General features: G+C 41.2%; 1 protein-coding gene across 2 annotated transcripts in view; it reads right to left on the minus strand.

Annotated features, from left to right (window-relative positions):
* The window catches only part of MIS18BP1 (MIS18 binding protein 1), a 103,227-nt gene that overhangs the window by 82,983 nt on the left and 1,701 nt on the right, over window positions 1–18,543 (minus strand). For both annotated transcript variants that reach the window (XM_033953499.1, XM_033953498.1), the window contains exons 2-6: window positions 17,455–18,187; window positions 6,853–7,029; window positions 3,988–4,496; window positions 363–436; window positions 23–153 (exon numbers count right to left, since the gene is read on the minus strand). In XM_033953499.1, coding sequence (XP_033809390.1) covers window positions 23–153; window positions 363–436; window positions 3,988–4,496; window positions 6,853–7,029; window positions 17,455–18,055 — 1,492 coding nt within the window. In that variant the 5' untranslated portion in view covers window positions 18,056–18,187. The remainder of the gene's footprint in view (window positions 1–22; window positions 154–362; window positions 437–3,987; window positions 4,497–6,852; window positions 7,030–17,454; window positions 18,188–18,543) is intronic.

An 18,543-nucleotide genomic window follows, 5' to 3' on the forward strand; every position in this document is an offset into this window, starting at 1 on the left:
AAACAATTAAGTAATTCTGTACCTTCTTGTTTCATGGTGAATGAATCAATTTTTCCTTTTAACTCATAGATGTTGCCAGTTAGCGATTTTATTAGATTATTTGTAAGGCGTTCCACAATGATATTACTGTGCCAGAAAATACCATTTGCATCTCTGGAAAACAAATTCATTATATCATATCTTGTACTATGCTTGAAATGCCCTTTTATTCATATTATTATTAAAATACAGTTGCGAATGAAGATAAAGCTAGCACATAAAGAAGCACCAAGATAAAACTACACATCACAATTTAGACCAGACCATAATTTAAGCTATAATAAGCAAAATGCACAGCTGACAAAAAAAAATGGATCACTTACTCTCTCTTGCCTTCTACACACAATCCACTGTTATTGACTGCTTTCAGAATCCACTCATGAAGACAGATTTTTTTCTGCAAATTCATATAATATGTGCATGATAGATATATAATGCATGGTTACAAAAAAGTTGCTTTACAAAACAGTAAAGGCAGCTAATTGTACAAATGAAATCAAAGTTCCCACATAATTTATAATAATGAATCTATTTTTTTAAAAAGTTTAAAAATTGACCACTCTAAGCATTGCAGAAAGGTTAATTTTTCCTCGAGATAAGCAGTGGTGTGCAGGTAAGTATCCGATTATAAAGGTAGTGAATGGTGTATGTACATAAGGTTGTTTGTGGAGAGGAAGTTAACATGAGTGGTGGGTTGGTGTGTGCACAAAGAAAGGATCTGTTTGCAAACAAATATGTAAGGAAGGACAAGATGGAATAAGAACTGATCAGTCCTCCATAATAGGCACCATCACTTCTAATTGTACGATTAAGCACTCATAATTCTTATTTTCTTTATTTGGAAATTCATAACTTTCAAACAAACTAGTTTGGCAATTTACTATTTAATTATGAAAAGTTTTGCTATTCTCGGTTCCAAAACCAATCCAAAGTGATTGAATATAAATATATGATTGACCAATTTTTTTTAACCATCTAATAGGTGAAAGCCAATGCACTATATAATGAGATGAAAAAGATCTCAGATATTATTTTAGTCCTGATAGTTTAATGGCCAGATGGGCTGTAGTTATAATCAGCAGCCATAAAACTCATCACTCACTATTTAAGAAAAATAAGCTTTGCATAAAGTACGGTCTGTGCTTATTAATGCAAAATTGGCCATCTGTTAAGGTCAGTTAACAATTCTGGTGCAATACTTCCAGAAATTTTTTTTAACATCAGACTCCTTGACAAAGCCTCTGTTTTGCCACATAATGCTTCAGGAGGAATATCACTTCAAAACCTTCACAATATGAGTGGAGTGGAGCTCTACATTTCTAATCCCTAAAGATCTTAAAATATAACTAACCGAGTGGTGCAAACAACCAATATAACCCCAATACTGTATAATCCACTCAAATGGAGACATCTAGAATCAATACTCCTCTAACTATTGGTATGATTAGTTTAATTAATTCAGGAAAAGGCCTCAGAGTTTAGGAGCACTATGCTATGTCGTTCCGGTAGTTTGATATGGCACAGACAGAAAATAAGAGAGAAAACAGAATATAAAAGCACTAAAGATAAGTAATCTTCTGTTGGCACTTTTCAAACCTCTGGGGTGGTCTATTATCAAGTATTTGCTGCAGGATGTGAATATTTTTACTAATTAATTATGAATTATAAATTATAAAAAGATATTTTAAAAAAGATATTATAAAAAGATATTAAAAATGTATAAAAGCAGGTTTTTGGCCAATGATTGAATTGTGGAGTATCTGTGTGGACTTTAACTACCCTGACAGTGCGAGTCGATGATATGACATAGCGTAGTGCTCCTAAACTCTGAGGCCTTTTCCTGAATTAATTAAATTAATCATACTAATGGTTAGAGGAGTATTGATTCTGGACCCCTCCATTTGAGTGGATTATTCAGTATTGGGGTTATATTGGTAATCCCTAAAGATAGCATTTGGAATGTAGCTGAAACATTGTCTGCCAATCAGATTCATACTAAGCCTTAGGCTGCCAGCTGACTGGCTACAAGTTGAAACCTTATCAATATTGGTCAATGATATAATCATTGTCAAACAGTGGTTAAAATAAATGACAAAAAAATTACACTTCTCCTTTTCATCACTGATTAAAAGTAAATCTGTCCAAACACTTCATTAGAGATTCAATTCATCTTTCATTGTTAAATTGCAATTCATTTTAATCAAAAAAGTATCATAATGATTCTATTACTCCTGGTGGAATTCTGCGCAAAGTGCAGAATTTCCGCAGAACTGCACAGTTACACAAAATTCCCCTGGTCTGTGCAGACTCTCTATGGTGTCAGCTTCATCAGGTCGCAGTATCAGCAGCAATTACCACACACTGCCTGCTGCTAACCTGGAAATCTCTCTGCGGAAGAAGGGAGGCTTCCAGATTAGTGATTCTCACACACTGCCTGCCACTGCTGATACTGCAACCTGATGAAGCAAGCCTACAGATGCCAGCCCCATAACAAGAAGAGAGGGGAGAAAGAAGTTCTGGACCATAGGGTCATGGAACTGAGAAAATACAGAGGAGGGGAGGAAGGAAAGCTGCTGGTACAAGAGGAAGGGAGGTGTGAGAGGAAGGAAAGATGCTGGCACAGGGAGGAGGGGAGGGATGCATGCATGGTGAGGGGAAAGGGTGAAATGTTGCACATAATAGAAGGAAGGAAGGTAGAGTTGGTGCATGAAGAGGGATAGAGAGGTTTGACCCAGGGCAGAAGTCAGGGGGAGAGAGAAAGAGATGGTGGACAGTGGGAAAGAAACAAATGTTGGATATGGCAGAGGAAGGGAGAGAATGCTGCATGTGGGAGGGGTGAAAGAGAGAAAGAGAGAGGTGTTGACATGGAGGTGGATGAAAGGGAGGGAGAGATACATAGGAGGTGGAGGGGGAGAAGGAGGGAGATGTTGGTTCCAGGAGCAGAATGGAGTGATGGAGAGATATCTGGCAATGGGAGTAAGAGAAGAGGGTGGGAGAAATGCTGGACTATGGGGGAGAGTGCAAGAGGGAAGAGAGAAGAAAGAGGGAGATGTCATGCTACAAGGATGGGGAGAGAAGGAAGAGGAAGCAGATGCTGGGTTATAAGGGTGGAGGAAGGAAGACGCTGAGAATGGTAGAATACTGAGGAGGAGAAGGTAGCAATTGAAACACTCAAGGCAGGAGATTTCTGGCTAAAAGGGAGCCCAGATGGAGTGCCCTAAGAAGGAGGAAGGGGAGGGTCTGGCCCCACCAGGAATACACCTAAGCCCACTAAGAGCTGCTCAACCCTAAGGCCTCTACTAATACTGAGGGAAAGGTCAGGAGCACACGTCAATCCAGAGCTGCATAGGCTATGTCCATACACCAGCTAGATAAAATACTGGAAATGAGGCTGCTGCACAGAAGGCTATATGGCAGAGCTCTAGTATTCTTTCCATTTCCACCTGATAGTAGACAGACGTAACCCACAAATCTCTGGAATGATCTGTGGGATGACATGGAATTGAAAAAAAAATAATGAACCAAAATATATAAAGTTAAAAGAATTTGTGCATGACCTTGTAATGTTTCTTTTAGTAAATTGCTGAACCAGTTCAAGGGCTTTCTTTTAAATCTTCCTATTACAAATATTACAATATTTTCATGCATTAGATGTAACTAGAAAATGGCTACCAAAAAACTAAAATAAGAACAACCCCCCTGCCCCCCCGAACACTTTGTCAGCACATCATTACATAAGGCAGCAAAAAGTTATACAACAGAATATAAATTCACAGGAACTAGAAAAGAACCATGGTATGAATATTTTCTATGGCTGCTAGAACTGAACCAAGACCACCAACTCAATTCACATAAGCTAGAACTGAACTGGTATTCTAGAAGTGAAAGTTCTGAAAAAGTGATCATTCTCTTCCAAACCACTTAATACACAAAAACAAGACTTCTTACCTGATCACTTAAAGTATTATCTGTTTGCATAGTACTTGGTGTGGTCTTTCCATCTTGTTTTGATGTCCGTTTCCTTGGTATGTGAATTTTTGGAGAACTGAATAATATTTCACATGGATCCACAGCTGGTGCAGAACTTTTAGGATCCATCTTTGATAATTTATTGTTCATATCAATTATTTGGTGCTTTTTAAAAAGGGCGTCACTTCCTTCTACATGAAGATTGGTGTGTGTAACTTTACTTCCTTTCCCAGTGGACAGCAAATTGTCTATTTCAACTGGGATATGGCTGTTATGTGCTGTGCTCGTGATAGTAGTTTGAGACATTTCATCATCAGCATCGCTGTCCCGCAACTCAGCAAAAACATTGTCTTGGCTATAGTCTGTACTAGTAACTAAGCACTTTTTATTTATTTCTCTTATTTTATTTGTAAATGACAAATTGACTGATGGCCCATTCAAGATGGATTTTGTGACAGTGTCATACTTATTTTTTGTAGGTGAATGATCTATTAAAATTAAAGTGCAAAAGAAGAAAAAATAAAACTTAAAGCAATGTAATTCTTAACAATCATTGATGAATGAATATGACTAAACAGTGTTCAAGTTTTAATCACAGTAATAATTTGTTTAATAACATACTAATTTGCCTGCTTGACCAAATATGCAGTCCATTTTTTAACTGCTCGTGCTGTCCTTGTACTGTACATGATGTGATGCTCTGCTATGAATCTATTTAGATTGATAAAAACCAAAAACTATCAAAATCAGTCAAGATTGATTTACCGATTTAGCTATCTACAGTAGTGCTGCCAGATTCAGAAAAAAAAAATTTCAATTCGATTCGATTCAGCCTATTGAATTGGTTTTTCGATTCAATTTGATTTTCCTGCCCAATTGGGTGTTTTTTTCAAACATCCTGGTGGGTTTATTTTATACCCTCTTCACCTCCTTTGCCTTCTCCTAACCATACTGGCGCTGTGGTGTAAACAAAATCAACAAACAAAAAAGACTTTTCCTCTCTCTGTTAAATCCTAGCTCACATTTGCGGTCTAACACCAGCGCTGGCAGGATACACATTTCAAATCTGACAAATTGTAATCAAAAACAGAAAATAAAATTAATTTTCCTACCTTTTGTTGTCTGGTCATTATTCAGATCTTGTTGGTCCCAGGCTCTGGTTGTATTCTGATAACTTGCTTGCCAGGGTCTCCTTCTTTCTTCTTTCTCTGTGCTAATTATCCACCTGCCATCTCTGTCCTCTGGCATCTTTCCTTTTTTTGTTTCCCTCCACAGATCCACCTTTTCTTAACTACCTTTTCATCCAGCATCTCTCCCTCCTTCCCCACCACCCCAGGGTCCATCATCTTTCACTTTCTTTTCTCAACTACCCTCCTATCTAGTATCTCTATCCCCCCTCCACACCATCCCTTGTGTCCAACTTCTCTCCCTTTCTGTTCCTTCCCTCCCTAAATCCCATTGTCCATCATCTCTCTTCTTCTCCTCTATTTTTAGACCCATTATTTCTTCCTCCCAAAGACCAAACATATGCACGTCTCTTTGAACCCCTCTTCCCTCCCTCCGTGTACTTCTACACCAGGGCCCCCTCCCTTGAAGGTCTGTCCCCCCCCACCGAAGGCCTGCATCCCATCCCCGAAGGCCTGTCTCCCCTCTTGAAGGCCTGTCTCATCCCCTTGAAGGCCTCTCCCCCCCTTAAAGGCCTGTCCCTCCTTGAAGGCCTATCTCCCCCCCATTGAAGGCCTGTCTCCCCCCTTTGAAGGCCTGTCTCCCCCCCTTGAAGGCTTGTCCCCCCTCTTAAAGGCCTGCATCCCACCCCTGAAGGCCTGCCTGTCTCCCCCCTTGAAGGCCTGCCTGCCTGTCCCCCCTGAAGGCCTGTCCCACCCCCTACACCGAAGGAGTGCTCACCCGCCCCCCTCCCCAGAAGGCCTGCGAGTTCCCCCTGGCCTCCCATAGGTGTCTGGCTTCCTCCCTGGCCTTCCCGCACCGTTTACCTTTGAAGAGCAGCCTGCACAGAAGATCACGGTGTTAGCGATGTTTGCAAACAGCTTCGGAGCTGTTTCCTCTGCCGCGGTCCCGCCCCTCCTCTGACTTCAGAGGCAGGATCGCGGCGGAGAAAACAGCTCCAAGGCTGTTTGCAAACATCGCTAACACCGCGATCTGTGCAGGCTGCTCTTCAAAGGTAAACGGTGCGGGGAAGCCAGATGCCAAGGGGGGGGGGGAACTGGATGCCGGGGGGGGGGAACCGGACGCCAGGGGGGGAACTGGACAGCAGCACTTTGAGACTGACCCTCCCCCCTTGCCCTCTAAAGCAGGTGCGGCAGCGGCCGGCCAACAAGAGCAGCCCTGCCGCTCCTGCTTTAGGGGGCAGGGGGGAGGGATGGCCGAATCAGGAAGCCGATTTTTTTTTTTTAATATTAAATTGATTTAAATCGATTCACCCGAAGTGAATCGGTGAACCGATTCGAATTGTGAATCGGGCAGTACTAATCTACAGACACCAGGCTAATTAAGTAAAGAAATCTGTTAATCTGTTGTCTCAAAGTCTTCTTCATATACAGGAAAGAAGAAAAATTGACATAGAAAGGAAGAAGGAAAGAATTCAAAATAGTACAGAAAAGATTAAATATTTCTTTCTCTAGTGTTTATCAGGTGAGAGATAACCAATTGCGAGTGGAGAAAAAGCAACAAGGAAAACTAAAGCTGATAGTAAAGGGAGGCAAGCAAAGTGATTAGATAAAGAATAGACAAGAATGCTCAATGACACCATAATCCTTAAGTGTTAACAACTCATATTAACATATATGGAAAAGCCGTAAGATAATAAAACAAGTAGTAGGAACAAACCTTCATATGACATCTGGTTACCAGCACTGCTTAACATCCTCCCTTCTCTCTGTTGTAGACGTTGTTTCACTCTTTCTTTCATTATCAAAAAGATCTGGGTTGGAGATTTTAGTGCTAGAAAGTCACTACAAAGGATATCAATTTTATTTTGTTCAGGAGTAAAGCACTTATTTGGCACTGAAAAATGAAGAGATCAGTAGATGTTTATTTTGAATTAATAATTTTAACAAAAGCATTAAAGCATAGTTACTTACTGTAACAGGTGTTATCCAGGAACAGCAGGCAGATATTCTCACTTGTGGATGATGTCATCCGTGGAGCACTGGTACGGACAGCTGCTAAAGTGTACATGAACTTTAAGATCTTTAGAAAGTTTGCAACTGACTGCACCGCACAGGCGCGAGTGCCTTCCTGCCCAATGTAGGTGCGCAGCTCAGTTCAGTAAGCCAGCTAAGAAACTAACCAGGGGAGGTGGGTAGGTTGTGAGAATATTTGTCTGCTGTCCCTGGATAACATCTGTTACAGTAACTAACTGCGCTTTATCCCGGGACAAACAGGCAGCATATTCTCAAATGTGGGTGACCTCCAAGCTAACCAGAATGGGATGTGGGAGAGTAGGCCTTTTAGGAAAATAAATTTTGTAATACTGCTTGGCCGAAATGCCCAGCCCATCTAGAATAGGATTCCAGACAATAATGAGAGGTGAAAGTATGAACCGAGGACCAAGTAGCAGCTTTGCAGATTTCATCAATAGGGGTAGAGTGGAGAAAAGCTACTGAAGCTGCCATAGCTCAAACTTTATGGGCTGTTAACCAACTCTCCAGTTGCAGCCCAGCCTGAGCATAACAGAACGAAATGCAAGCAGCCAACCAATTGGATATCATTCTTTTGGAAACAGGATGCCCCATCTTGTTAGGATCAAAGGAGACAAAGAGCTGAGGAGATGATCTATGTGATTTAGTCCTTTACAAATAGTAGACCAATGCCAGTTTGCAGTCCAAAGTATGAAAAGCCGTTTCCCCAGGATGAGAATGAGGTTTTGAAAAAAATACTAGAAGAACAATTGATTGAAATGAAATTCAGTGACGACCTTAGGAAGGAACTTCGGATGAGTGCAGAGTACCACCTTGTCATGGTGAAACACTGTAAATGGTGGATCTGCCACTAAAGCTTGAAGTTCACTCACTCTGCGAGCAGAATTTTGAGAAACGAGGAAAACCACTTTCCAAGTAAGATATTTGAGATGAGCTGAAGACATTGGTTCAAATGGAGGCTTCATCAATCTAGCAAGTACCACATTAATGTCCCAAACTACTGGAGGTGGTATGACATTGAAAAATCCTTTCATGAATCTGGAAACTACAGGTTTTCCATCCACTGGTTGATGAAAAGCAGTGATTGCACTGAGATGGACTCTAATGGAAGTGAACTTGAGGCCAGAGTGGGACAAATGCAGGAGGTAATCCAAAACTGAAGAAAGCAAACCAGGCAGAAAACTGAGTCCATTTTTGAGCATAACACTATCGTGGGGCCGGTTTTCTGGAGGCATCCAAGATTTCTTTGATAGGCTGAGAAAATTGTAAGTCAGCTGAAATCAGCCCGAGAGATGCCAAGCTGTCAGGTGCAAAGACTGCAGGTTGGAGTGTAGAAGAGAACCGTGACTCTGCGTAAGAAGAGATAGAAAAATTGGCAGAGGTATTGACTCCTTGATGCTGAGTTGAAGGGAGAACCATGGTTGTCTGGGCCTCCGAGGAGCTATCAGAATCATGGTGGCAGACTCCTGTTTGAGCTTGGCAAGCATCTTGAGAACAAGAGGAAAGGGTAGAAATGCATAAAGGAACTTGTGCATCCAATCCAGGAGAAAAGCATCCGCTTCTAGGCGATGAGGCGAATACAGTCTGGAACAAAAGTGGGGTAGCTTGTGATTGTGGGGAGATGCAAACAGGTCTACTTGAGGCATCCCCCACTGAGAGAAGATAGGATGGAGAGCTGCTGAGTTCAGTGTCCATTCGTGAGGTTGAAGAATACTGCTTAGTTTGTCTGCTAAAGAATTCTGCCCCCCTAAATGTAAACAGCTTTCAGAAAGATGTTGTGAATTGCCCAATTCCAAATCTTTTGTGCTTCTTGACAAAGAAGGAGAGACCCTGTTCCTCCTTGCTTGTTTACATAGTACATGGCTACTTGATTGTCAATAGAAGATGCTGAAAAGCCTTGAGGGAATTGAAAATCGCTCCGAGTTTCAACATTTTTATATGATGGCGACAATCCATGGTGGACCAAAGTCCTTGAGTGCGTAGGCCTCCAGATGAGCTCCCCAAGCATAGGTTGACAAATCCATTGTGCAAACCTTCTGATGAGGGGGCGTGTGGAACAGAAATCCTCTAGAAAGATTGGAAGAGAGCATCCACCACTGAAGATTGCCATAGAGAAGATGTGACTGTAATGTGCTAGGAAAGTGGGTCGAGAGCCTGTGACCACTGAGAAATCCGTAGATGAAGCCTAGCAAAGGGAGTCATGTGGACTGTAGATGCCATGTGTTCCAGAAGAATCATCATGCACTTTGCTGAGAGCGATGGAAGCTGAACCATCTGATGACAAAGTTGGATAAGGGTGTTCTTATGTTCTTGAGGCAGAAACACTCTTAGTTGTACTGTATCGAGCATCGAGCAGAGCTCCTATAAAGTGGAGGCTCTGAGATGGTTGAAGTTTCGATTTGGGAAAGTTGATCTCTAACCCCAAATTCTGAAGAAACAGTATGGTCTAATGCTAAGAGCACCCCTTGAGACGAAGGATTCTTGATGAACCAGCCATCTGGATAAGGGAAACTTGAAGTCCCTGGGACCTTAAAACCGCTGCTACTACTACCAGGCATTTAGTGAATACCCTGGGAGAAGATGCCAGGCCAAAAGATAGAACCTTGTATTGATAGTGGTGGTATGCCACTCGAAATCTGAGGAACTTCGGGGATGCAGGATGAATTGGAATGTAAGTGTAAGCTTCTCTGAGATCAAGAGAGCATAGCCAATCATTGTGATTCAAGAGAGGATACAGAGATGCTAGAGATAACATCCAAAACTTTTCTTTGACAAGAAATTTGTGGAGAGCTCTGTCTAATATCAGCCGGAGACCTCCTGTCTTCTTCAGAACAAGGAACTATCGGGAGTAAAACCTCTTGTTTTGCTGGTCCAAAGGAACCTTTTTGATGGCATTGAGAAGGAGTAGCGAATCGACTTCCTGATGAAGAAGAGAGGAGTGCAGCATGTTGGAAGGAGACTTTTGGAGGATGATCCGGAGGGATGGTGTGAAAATGAAGAGCGTAACTGTCTCTAATGATATTGAGAACCCAGAGATCGGCGGTGATTAACTGCCAACGGTGATAGTAATGTTGCAGACGACCTCCGATAGGACGAAGAAGAGTCAGATGTAAATTGTTGGAAACTATGCTCTCTAGTAATTGGTCAAAAAGACTGAGTAGACTTTGAAGGTGCAGACGTCTCAGGTTTTTGAAGACGTTGCTGCCTTTGCTTCTTTTGTTGTGGTCTGGAAGAAGCAGATGACTTTGCCGGGTAATGTCTCTGGTAAGATGAAGAGGGGTTGTAAGGTCTGAAAGTGGATGGCTTGGGTTTAGGCTTAAGTAAGGAATGTGCAGAGAGCTTTTGAGTTACATTCTCAATAGTGTTCCGAAAGAGTTCATCTCCAAGGCAGGGGATATTGGCCAACCGATCTCGGAGGTTAACATCCATATCCACAATCCTCAGCCATGTCAATCTCCTCATGGCTACAGACATTGCAGAAACCCAAACCCAAAAATGTCATAAGCAGACTGCACCATATGTTGTCTTAACTGAGTAAGGATGCTAAACATATGTTGGAATTCCGACTTCCTGTGTAACAGAAGATATTTGTTATATGCAGGCATTTGTGTTTTTTTTTAATTATTTATTTATAGAATTTCCACATTATTTATCAAGCATATCATCTTGTACAGAAAGTGTAATCAAGAAAACATAATATTTAAGTTTACTTTCAGTCTTGAAAATAAACCAAACTGTAAAAAGAAATGCATCTTAACTTAATCACACACTAGTCCTCAAAATTAGGATCCAAGACTTAAGAATAAGAGTAATTTAAGTTAAAAATAACAAACAAACAAAATCACATAATCTGTTGCTGAAAGAGAGCTAATTATTACTTAGGTGCAGATGTTTCTCCATTTTCAAGGCGCTTCAGAGAAAGGAAAGCAGTCAAATGAGCCGGTTCTAAAAACACATATTTTAAGGAACAGTATCTGATTACACATTTACAGAGGTATCTAAGAAAAAAGAAACCGCCTATCTGAGTCACACCTGTTTTCAATATTAGAAATTCCCTTCTTCTCTTCTGAGTCTCTCTCCAGACATCCGAAAATATTTGAATATGGAAACCCAGGAAGACTTTAGATCTATTTTTAAAGAAAAGTTTAAGGATTCAATCTTTGTCTGGAGCTAAAGCTACAGTCAATAAGAGAGTGGCTGAAATAGCCACTTCTCTGATTGTTCCAATAAAGCAGAAACATCTATAGAACATTCCTGTGGTTTTCCATCACTTTGAAGGCGTCCGAAAATGTTGTCAACTGTAAGGACCAGGGCTCCCGAGCACCGGGAGTCTCCACCAACGCTCTTGCCCCTTCTTTTCGGCATTCTTCATAGAGGTAAGAGAGACACTCTCAGGCGTCCTGTCAGCAATCAGATAGTGGCGGCTATCTTGGATTCCAGCCAGAACAGTCAGCAGCAGGCATTTGTTTAACCAAGTGCTTGAGATAACAGGTAAAGTAGAAATTATAATTGATGACTCGATTTGCCAGCATGGAGTTTTGGTATAGGCGCCTACCAAACCTGTCCATAGTACGGCCTTCTCGCCCTGGAGGAACTGTGGTGTAGACTTTAGAAGAAACAGACTTTTTTAGTGTGAACTCCATCACTAAAGACTGATGGGAAAGAGGAGGTTTATCAATACCCAGAATGGGAATGATTCTATACTGAGAATCCAGCTTTCTAGGAGCTGCAGGAAACGAATAAGGAGACTCCCAATTTTTTTGAAGAGTTTCCTTGAGGATCTCATGAAAAGGAAGTTTAAAGAAGCTCCTTAGGAGAATGTTTATAGTCCATAGTCTCTATAAATTCAGCAGAATATTTAGAGTCTGTTTCTAGCTTAGCCATGTCCTTACTCATTTGCCTTATGAAGTGAGTAAAAGATACAGGCTCAGAAGGAGATGGATACCTAGGAGGAGACTTGCAAGGAGAATGTGCCTCAGGTGAGTCATAGGCTTCCATTGTAGAAGGAGAAGCACCATGAGTGAATTCTAGATGATGATCGGAGTCTACAGGTATTGAGGGAGAGTGGTGCTGGTGCTTACCCCGGTATCGACCCGATGCAGAAGGCGATGCAGACTGTTACATTTTTCTGCACTCTTAGGAGAGATATATTTTGATTTGGAAGTATACTTGCTAGACTTGCCAGAATGAAAGCGTTGAGGTGAAGAAGAGGATTGACGCCGTGATGAAATGGAGCGGTGTCTAGAGGTGCAATGCCTTAATGAATGGGTTGATTTGTGGTGATGCTGTGATGAACTGGAATGGTGTCTAGAAGTACAATGCCTCGATGCATGGCTAGATGATGACCAGTGCTGAGAGCTATGGTGGTGCATCGATGGAGCAGTGGTGGTACCGGTATCTCGTGTGGCATGACGCTCAGGCTGTGCCGGTACCGGAGGAGTTGACATCGGGGTAACTAGCTTGAACATATCCCCATACTCCGAACAAAAGAGAGAATCGAGCTTCTTTTTGAACTCAAGGCTTCGACGCTGGTATCAATGGTGCCGCGACTTGCTCCAGAGAGGATGACACCGATGATGATACACCCCTCAATGTTGAAGCGAGCTGTATGAAGGGTCTTTGTTTGGCCGGCATGACTATTCAATGCCTTAGTGACCTGTGACTCTGTCTGGGAAGCTGGTGACTTTTTAGTTGGCTTACCAGATGGAGCTATATTTTGTAATACTGGTGTTGATGGAGGTACCTCAGGCAATGCCGATGCTTTCGATGTCGATGGCTTGGAAGCCGATGCAGAAGGTACTTGTGCTTCCATGGTACTGAAGAGCTGTTGCTGCTGTAAAACGTGGCTTTTTATGGAGCGCTTTTAAAGAGTGGAATGCGCACAGGTGTCAATATAGTGATCAGGGCCAAGACACTGTATACACCATTTAAGCGGGTCCGTGAGAGAAATAGTGTGCTAGCACCTGGCACTTTTTAAATCCTGGTAATGGACGGGACATGGAAGGGAAAACTGCTTCAGCCAAATCGAAAGCCAAAAGCTGAGGCGAAGAAGAAGGCCCCGCTGTCGAGAGAAAAAACGCCCGAAGGCTAACAGAAAAGACATATTTCTTTTTTGTTTTAATATTATAATAAGAAAAAACAACAAAAAAGAATTGAACGCATGAGCGGGAAAGCATCTCATAGGAAAGGCAAAAGTTATATGCAGAAACATAGAAACATGACTTCTTAGTTCCGCGGAAAACTAAGAACTGAGGAGCCGTGCTTACGTCAGGTGGGAAGGCATTCGCGCATGTGCGGTGTGGTCAGTCGTGAACTTTCTAAAGTTCTTAAAGTGTACATACACTTTAGCAGCTGTCCGTACTGGGGCTCCGTGGATGACGTCACCCACATGTGAGAATATGTTGTCTGCTTGTCCTGGGATAAAAATGCATTAATATCTAAAAGTTAAATAAATAAAGGCATGGAACTATGTCTTAAAAATATGTACATGGAAAGTATATATCACATTAAAATCAATGAATAAATTCAATGGACAAGTAAACAAGGTGTGCAAGCACAAAAAATAGTAATGGACACAGAGCACACGCATACATGAGTAGAGCCTAGAGCACTCTACATGCCTAGAGCACATAGCCATTACAACAAAATGCATACTCATCAAAATGCACAAAAGGTTATTAAACCAATATTCTTTTTGTTATGTGTACATTGAAGATGCACTTCCTAGTTGTCCATTGCATTCTGAATCACGTTCTTTGTGATCGACACATTGGTGTTCTTCCATCAATGTCTTTTTACTTAAGGCCTTTGTGCACATGCATGGCTCCACTTTCTGGTGTGCTTTTCTATGAGATGCTGATGAAGGTAACTTACATCCTGCAGTTTCTTTTCACATTTGCTGTTTTTCAATTGCACATATTTGTAAGTTTGTTTTATCTGTGTGATGTTGCTCACTTTTTCTATCACACGTGTTAGAAATGTGTGGATTTGGCTTTCTGCATTCGTGCAATTTCTATTATATATAAAAGATGGGAATCTTTAGGTGTTTATATATACTTTTTTGTGCACAAGTAGGATATATATATACTTTTATACATCATTTATGAATATGCTATTTCTTCACCATTGATACTTTAAGGTGTCTGCATAATATCTTATTCCACATTTGGAATACATAATAGAATCGTCTAAGTAAGGTTATCCTTTTTATTTTTTCAAATTTACTTTCACTGGAGGTAGCCAAACTTTTGTCTATATATTTCTCATGTTCTCCCACAATTATTATTTCAGATTATATAAGAACATAAGGATTGCTGCTGCTGGGTCAGACCAGTGGTCCATCGTGCCCAGCAGTCCACTCACGCAGAGGGCCCCATTTCAAAGACCAGTGCTCTAAATGAGTCCATCTCACCTGCGTACGTTCCAGTTTAGCAGGAACTTGTCCAACTTTGTCTTTAATCCCTGGAGGGTGTTTTCCCCTATACCAGACTCCGGAAGAGCATTCCAGTTTTCTACCACTTTCTGGGTGAAGAAGAACTTCCTTATGTTTGTACAGAATCTATCCCCTTTCAACTTTAGAGTGCCCTCTCGTTCTCCCTACCTTGGAGAGGGTGAACAATCTGTCTTTATCTACTAAGTCTATTCCCTTCAGTATTTTGAATGTTTCGATCATGTCCCCTCTCAGTCTCCTCTTTTCAAGGGAATAGAGGCCCTGTTTCTCCAATCTCTCACTGTATGACAACTCCTCCAGCCCCTCAACCATGTGTGTTTTTGATGACATACTAAACTCTGGGTTTATTTGCAAATTTTATCCTGGAAGATTGAGCTGTATGGTATGCTCCTATTTTTTTTACCATTATGGTATCTTTTTCTTTCCCTTCCTTCTATTTCTATGTCTTATACATATTTTCAGCAATTTCATAACTTTCTTCAAAGTTATTATTTATTTTTAACATTTATAGACCACTTATAGTCTAAGTGGTTTACATTCAGGTACTGAAGTATTTCTTCCTATCTGTCCCAATGGGCTCACAGTCAAATGTATCTGGGACTTGCCCAGAGTCACAAAGAGCAGCGCTTGTTTTGAACCTGTAACCTCAGGGTGCTAGGCCACTCTGTTTTTATTTTTTAGATTTGTACATAAGGACATACGTCTTTTGTATGTTTTCACATATATATATATCTATATCTATATATGTGTGTGTGTGTATATATATATAGATATATATACACATATATAGATATATATATACATACACACTGTTTGTTGTTATTGTTTTTTGCAGATAATATTTACCTCTGATGAAGACATGATATTGCCAAAATATGGATCCATGTTGGGTTATTTGAAGATACATCCCCTGGCGAGGAGTCATCTTTATTTACCCTACATTTTCCTGTGCTTGGACTTTCTTGTATGGTTTCACTTTCTCTTTTTTTTGTTTAGAATAGGATAAACTGGCAAACTGGTGTCCCATTGTGTAGGAATAGGTTCCTGCATAGCCTCATGAATATGGAAAGTTTTAGGGGGCTTTTTGGTACAGACATAATAGAATTAAATGCAGCTGAATTGGGAGGAGGAGGCAAAATATGAAGAATTTTTAGGGCTTTGATAATTAAGATAGGAAGTTTCTCTTTATGAGAGTCTGGCAGTCATTGGATCATCTTCCCTCCTCTAGTACAGCAGACAGAGTGACATGATCTACTGGAAAAAAAAAACAACCAACCTCAGAATTATAGTCAGAGTCTAGGGAAAGTTCATCTTAATTCCTATAAGGTTCTAATCTACATTTCTTATGTATCTGATCCTCCAAAACGAGGAGGAACTGAATACTGGACTGGCTGTGGCCTCAAGCATGTAAGCTTGATGAAGTAATAAAACAAATTCAGATGAAAAGAAAGCTACCACCAAATTAAAAATTGGCTCCAACGTAGAGAGCTGCATGGGGATGGAGACTGCAGGAATCCCATGGAACTCATGGGATGGAAGAAGTTGCAGGGATTCCCATGGGAATGTAGGCAAAATCATTAGTAACTCCAGAATAAGGCTTGGAATGCCCAGAGAGGTAGCTGGAACATTAGATTAAGGCTTGTCACACTCATTGGTTGAATAGTGAATACCATCCAAAAAAACCCCAAGGGAGGTTGTTGGGGTTGGGAGGAAACAGAAGTCTATGGGCAAGTAAGTAATAGTGTTGACTCTTGTAAGTACAGATGGGGATGGAGAAGATTAATTGTGGGGATGGAATGGATTTTAGTGGATATGTTTGTTAATGAGTTTAAGGTTCTGTCTTTTTACTCTGTATGTAAATTGTAATCCGCTTAGGTTGTTAAGAGGAATATCAATTTTTAAAATAAATACATAAATAAATTCCATTGGAGATGGGCAGGGATGGGTGAAATTTCTGTTTTTATGTAACTCTCTAAGCCAGAGTCCTGAACAGCATCAAGAAGAAAATTAAGCTGTTGAGAGAGGACAGCAGGCATCGCTGAAGAAATGGCAGTGAGATAGGAGAGAGATATGCTGAAGGCTCCAAGATGGCCACTGCAGACACATGGTCTGAAGCTGGAAGAGGGAGAGCCTGGCAAAACACTGTCCCACTATTGTCTCTCAGAAAGCTAGAAACAGCACCGGATCCAAATTAGCACATTCAGGGCTGTCAGCAGTACATGAACATGTCAAGCATGTTCCCTGATGCTGTTCACCAGCTTCCACGTCAGGAACACCACTCGATGGATTCAGCCTAAGCTGTCATTAGAACAAGAACTCACAACAAAGCCAAAGAGGTAAAATGCGTATCAGATCAATCAGTCTCAGGATCCCAGAGAGGCTCTCTGAACAAGTTTTTACACCCCGAATCACCCCCACAAGCATAAAAAAGTAAAACTGCTCTCTGAATATTTCTCTTTTTTCGCACCAAAGGAGTTAAGAGAAGACAGAAGAAAAAGGGGGTGGAGGGGTGGGATCCGACACTCCCAGTTGTAGACCCAAAAGGCTGAAACTCCAAAGAATGACCCCCAGCTCAACTGAAACTTAAAAATTAAGTCAGGTGCTCTCCACAGAATCAGTCACAGAGCTACACAGGTATGTTGCTACCACTTGCTGGAGACAGAGATATACTGAATGGGAGCAGCTAAACAGTAGCCTTCAAGGCAGAGTTCTATAGTACTCTCTATCTCCACCTGCTGGTAGGAAGAGGTCACTACCCACTGGTCTAGTAGGGTAATAAAAAACTAAAATTATTAGCAGCTGCAAGTTTACTTTTGGAATGTGACAGGGTATACTAACCTGTAATCGTATCATTTATTGTAGGCTGTTTACTGGAGAGTTGATTCAGCCTTTGCTCTTTTCCTCTACTGCTAGATCTAAGACCTTGTCGTCTTTCATGAAGATTATTTACAGGAGTCAGAAGGCTATCTCTTCCACAGTCCACCATATCCAAAGTTCTTGTATTTTTGCAAGGCTTTTGGTGCATCTTTTCATGGAGTGAGCTGGCGTTTCTTCTGTTGAAGAGTTTGCTTGGGGATTCATAGAGCTCAGGTTCTCGCTCCTCAAAAGAAACTGGTGTTAATTTTGTGTCAGAGCCTGGCTTTATTTCACTGAGATCTGATAATTCAGTTGGGTAAGATCCTTCAGATACCAAAGTAGACTGAAGTGCAGTTGCCTTCAGTTTTCCATCAGGAGGTTTTTTGAAACTTGCCGAGGAAGGTAAAGAAAGTTCAACTACATTTGGTGTACTTTTCTTATATTTTGCCAAATCCTTAAGAGGTGTAAGTGTATTTGATGGCAGCAGGTCTAGAGGAACAGCATGCAAAGGAAATTCTCCCATTTTATATAGAGAAAAGGAGGGATTTTCAAACCCTGGATGTTTGGAAGGAGTGAGCAACATTTTGCTATTATAACAAGTTAATTAATACACACAAACTTTATGCATTGAAAAGGAGTTTCTCTAGAATGCATGGAAAGATAGTGAAGTCCCATCACTCAGTGTAAAGTGAACTCTTTTACTTTAGAGTAAAGCCTAAAGAGAGAAAAAGAAATAATGGTTAAAGCAGGCCTAGATATATTTTCTTTGCATCTAGAAGCTAGCCAAATCTGTCCCCACCAATTTCCAGCTACCCACTCTTTCCTCCTTAATAGCCATTCCATACCATCTTCCTACCATCACCCTTCAGCCAGTCAGCTCTAGTGGACAATGGGATGGAGGAAGGGAAGGAACAGAAAGGGAGATAAGTTGGACACAAGGGATTGTGTGGAGGAGGGGAGATAGAGATACTGGATAGGATGGTAGTTGGGAAGAAAAAGGGAGAGATGGTGGACCCTGAGATGGTGGGGAAGGAGAGAGAGATGCTGGATGAAAGGGTAGTTGAAAAAAGG

The sequence above is a fragment of the Geotrypetes seraphini genome, chromosome 7, assembly GCF_902459505.1.
Source record: "Geotrypetes seraphini chromosome 7, aGeoSer1.1, whole genome shotgun sequence".
Taxonomy (NCBI): domain Eukaryota; kingdom Metazoa; phylum Chordata; class Amphibia; order Gymnophiona; family Dermophiidae; genus Geotrypetes; species Geotrypetes seraphini.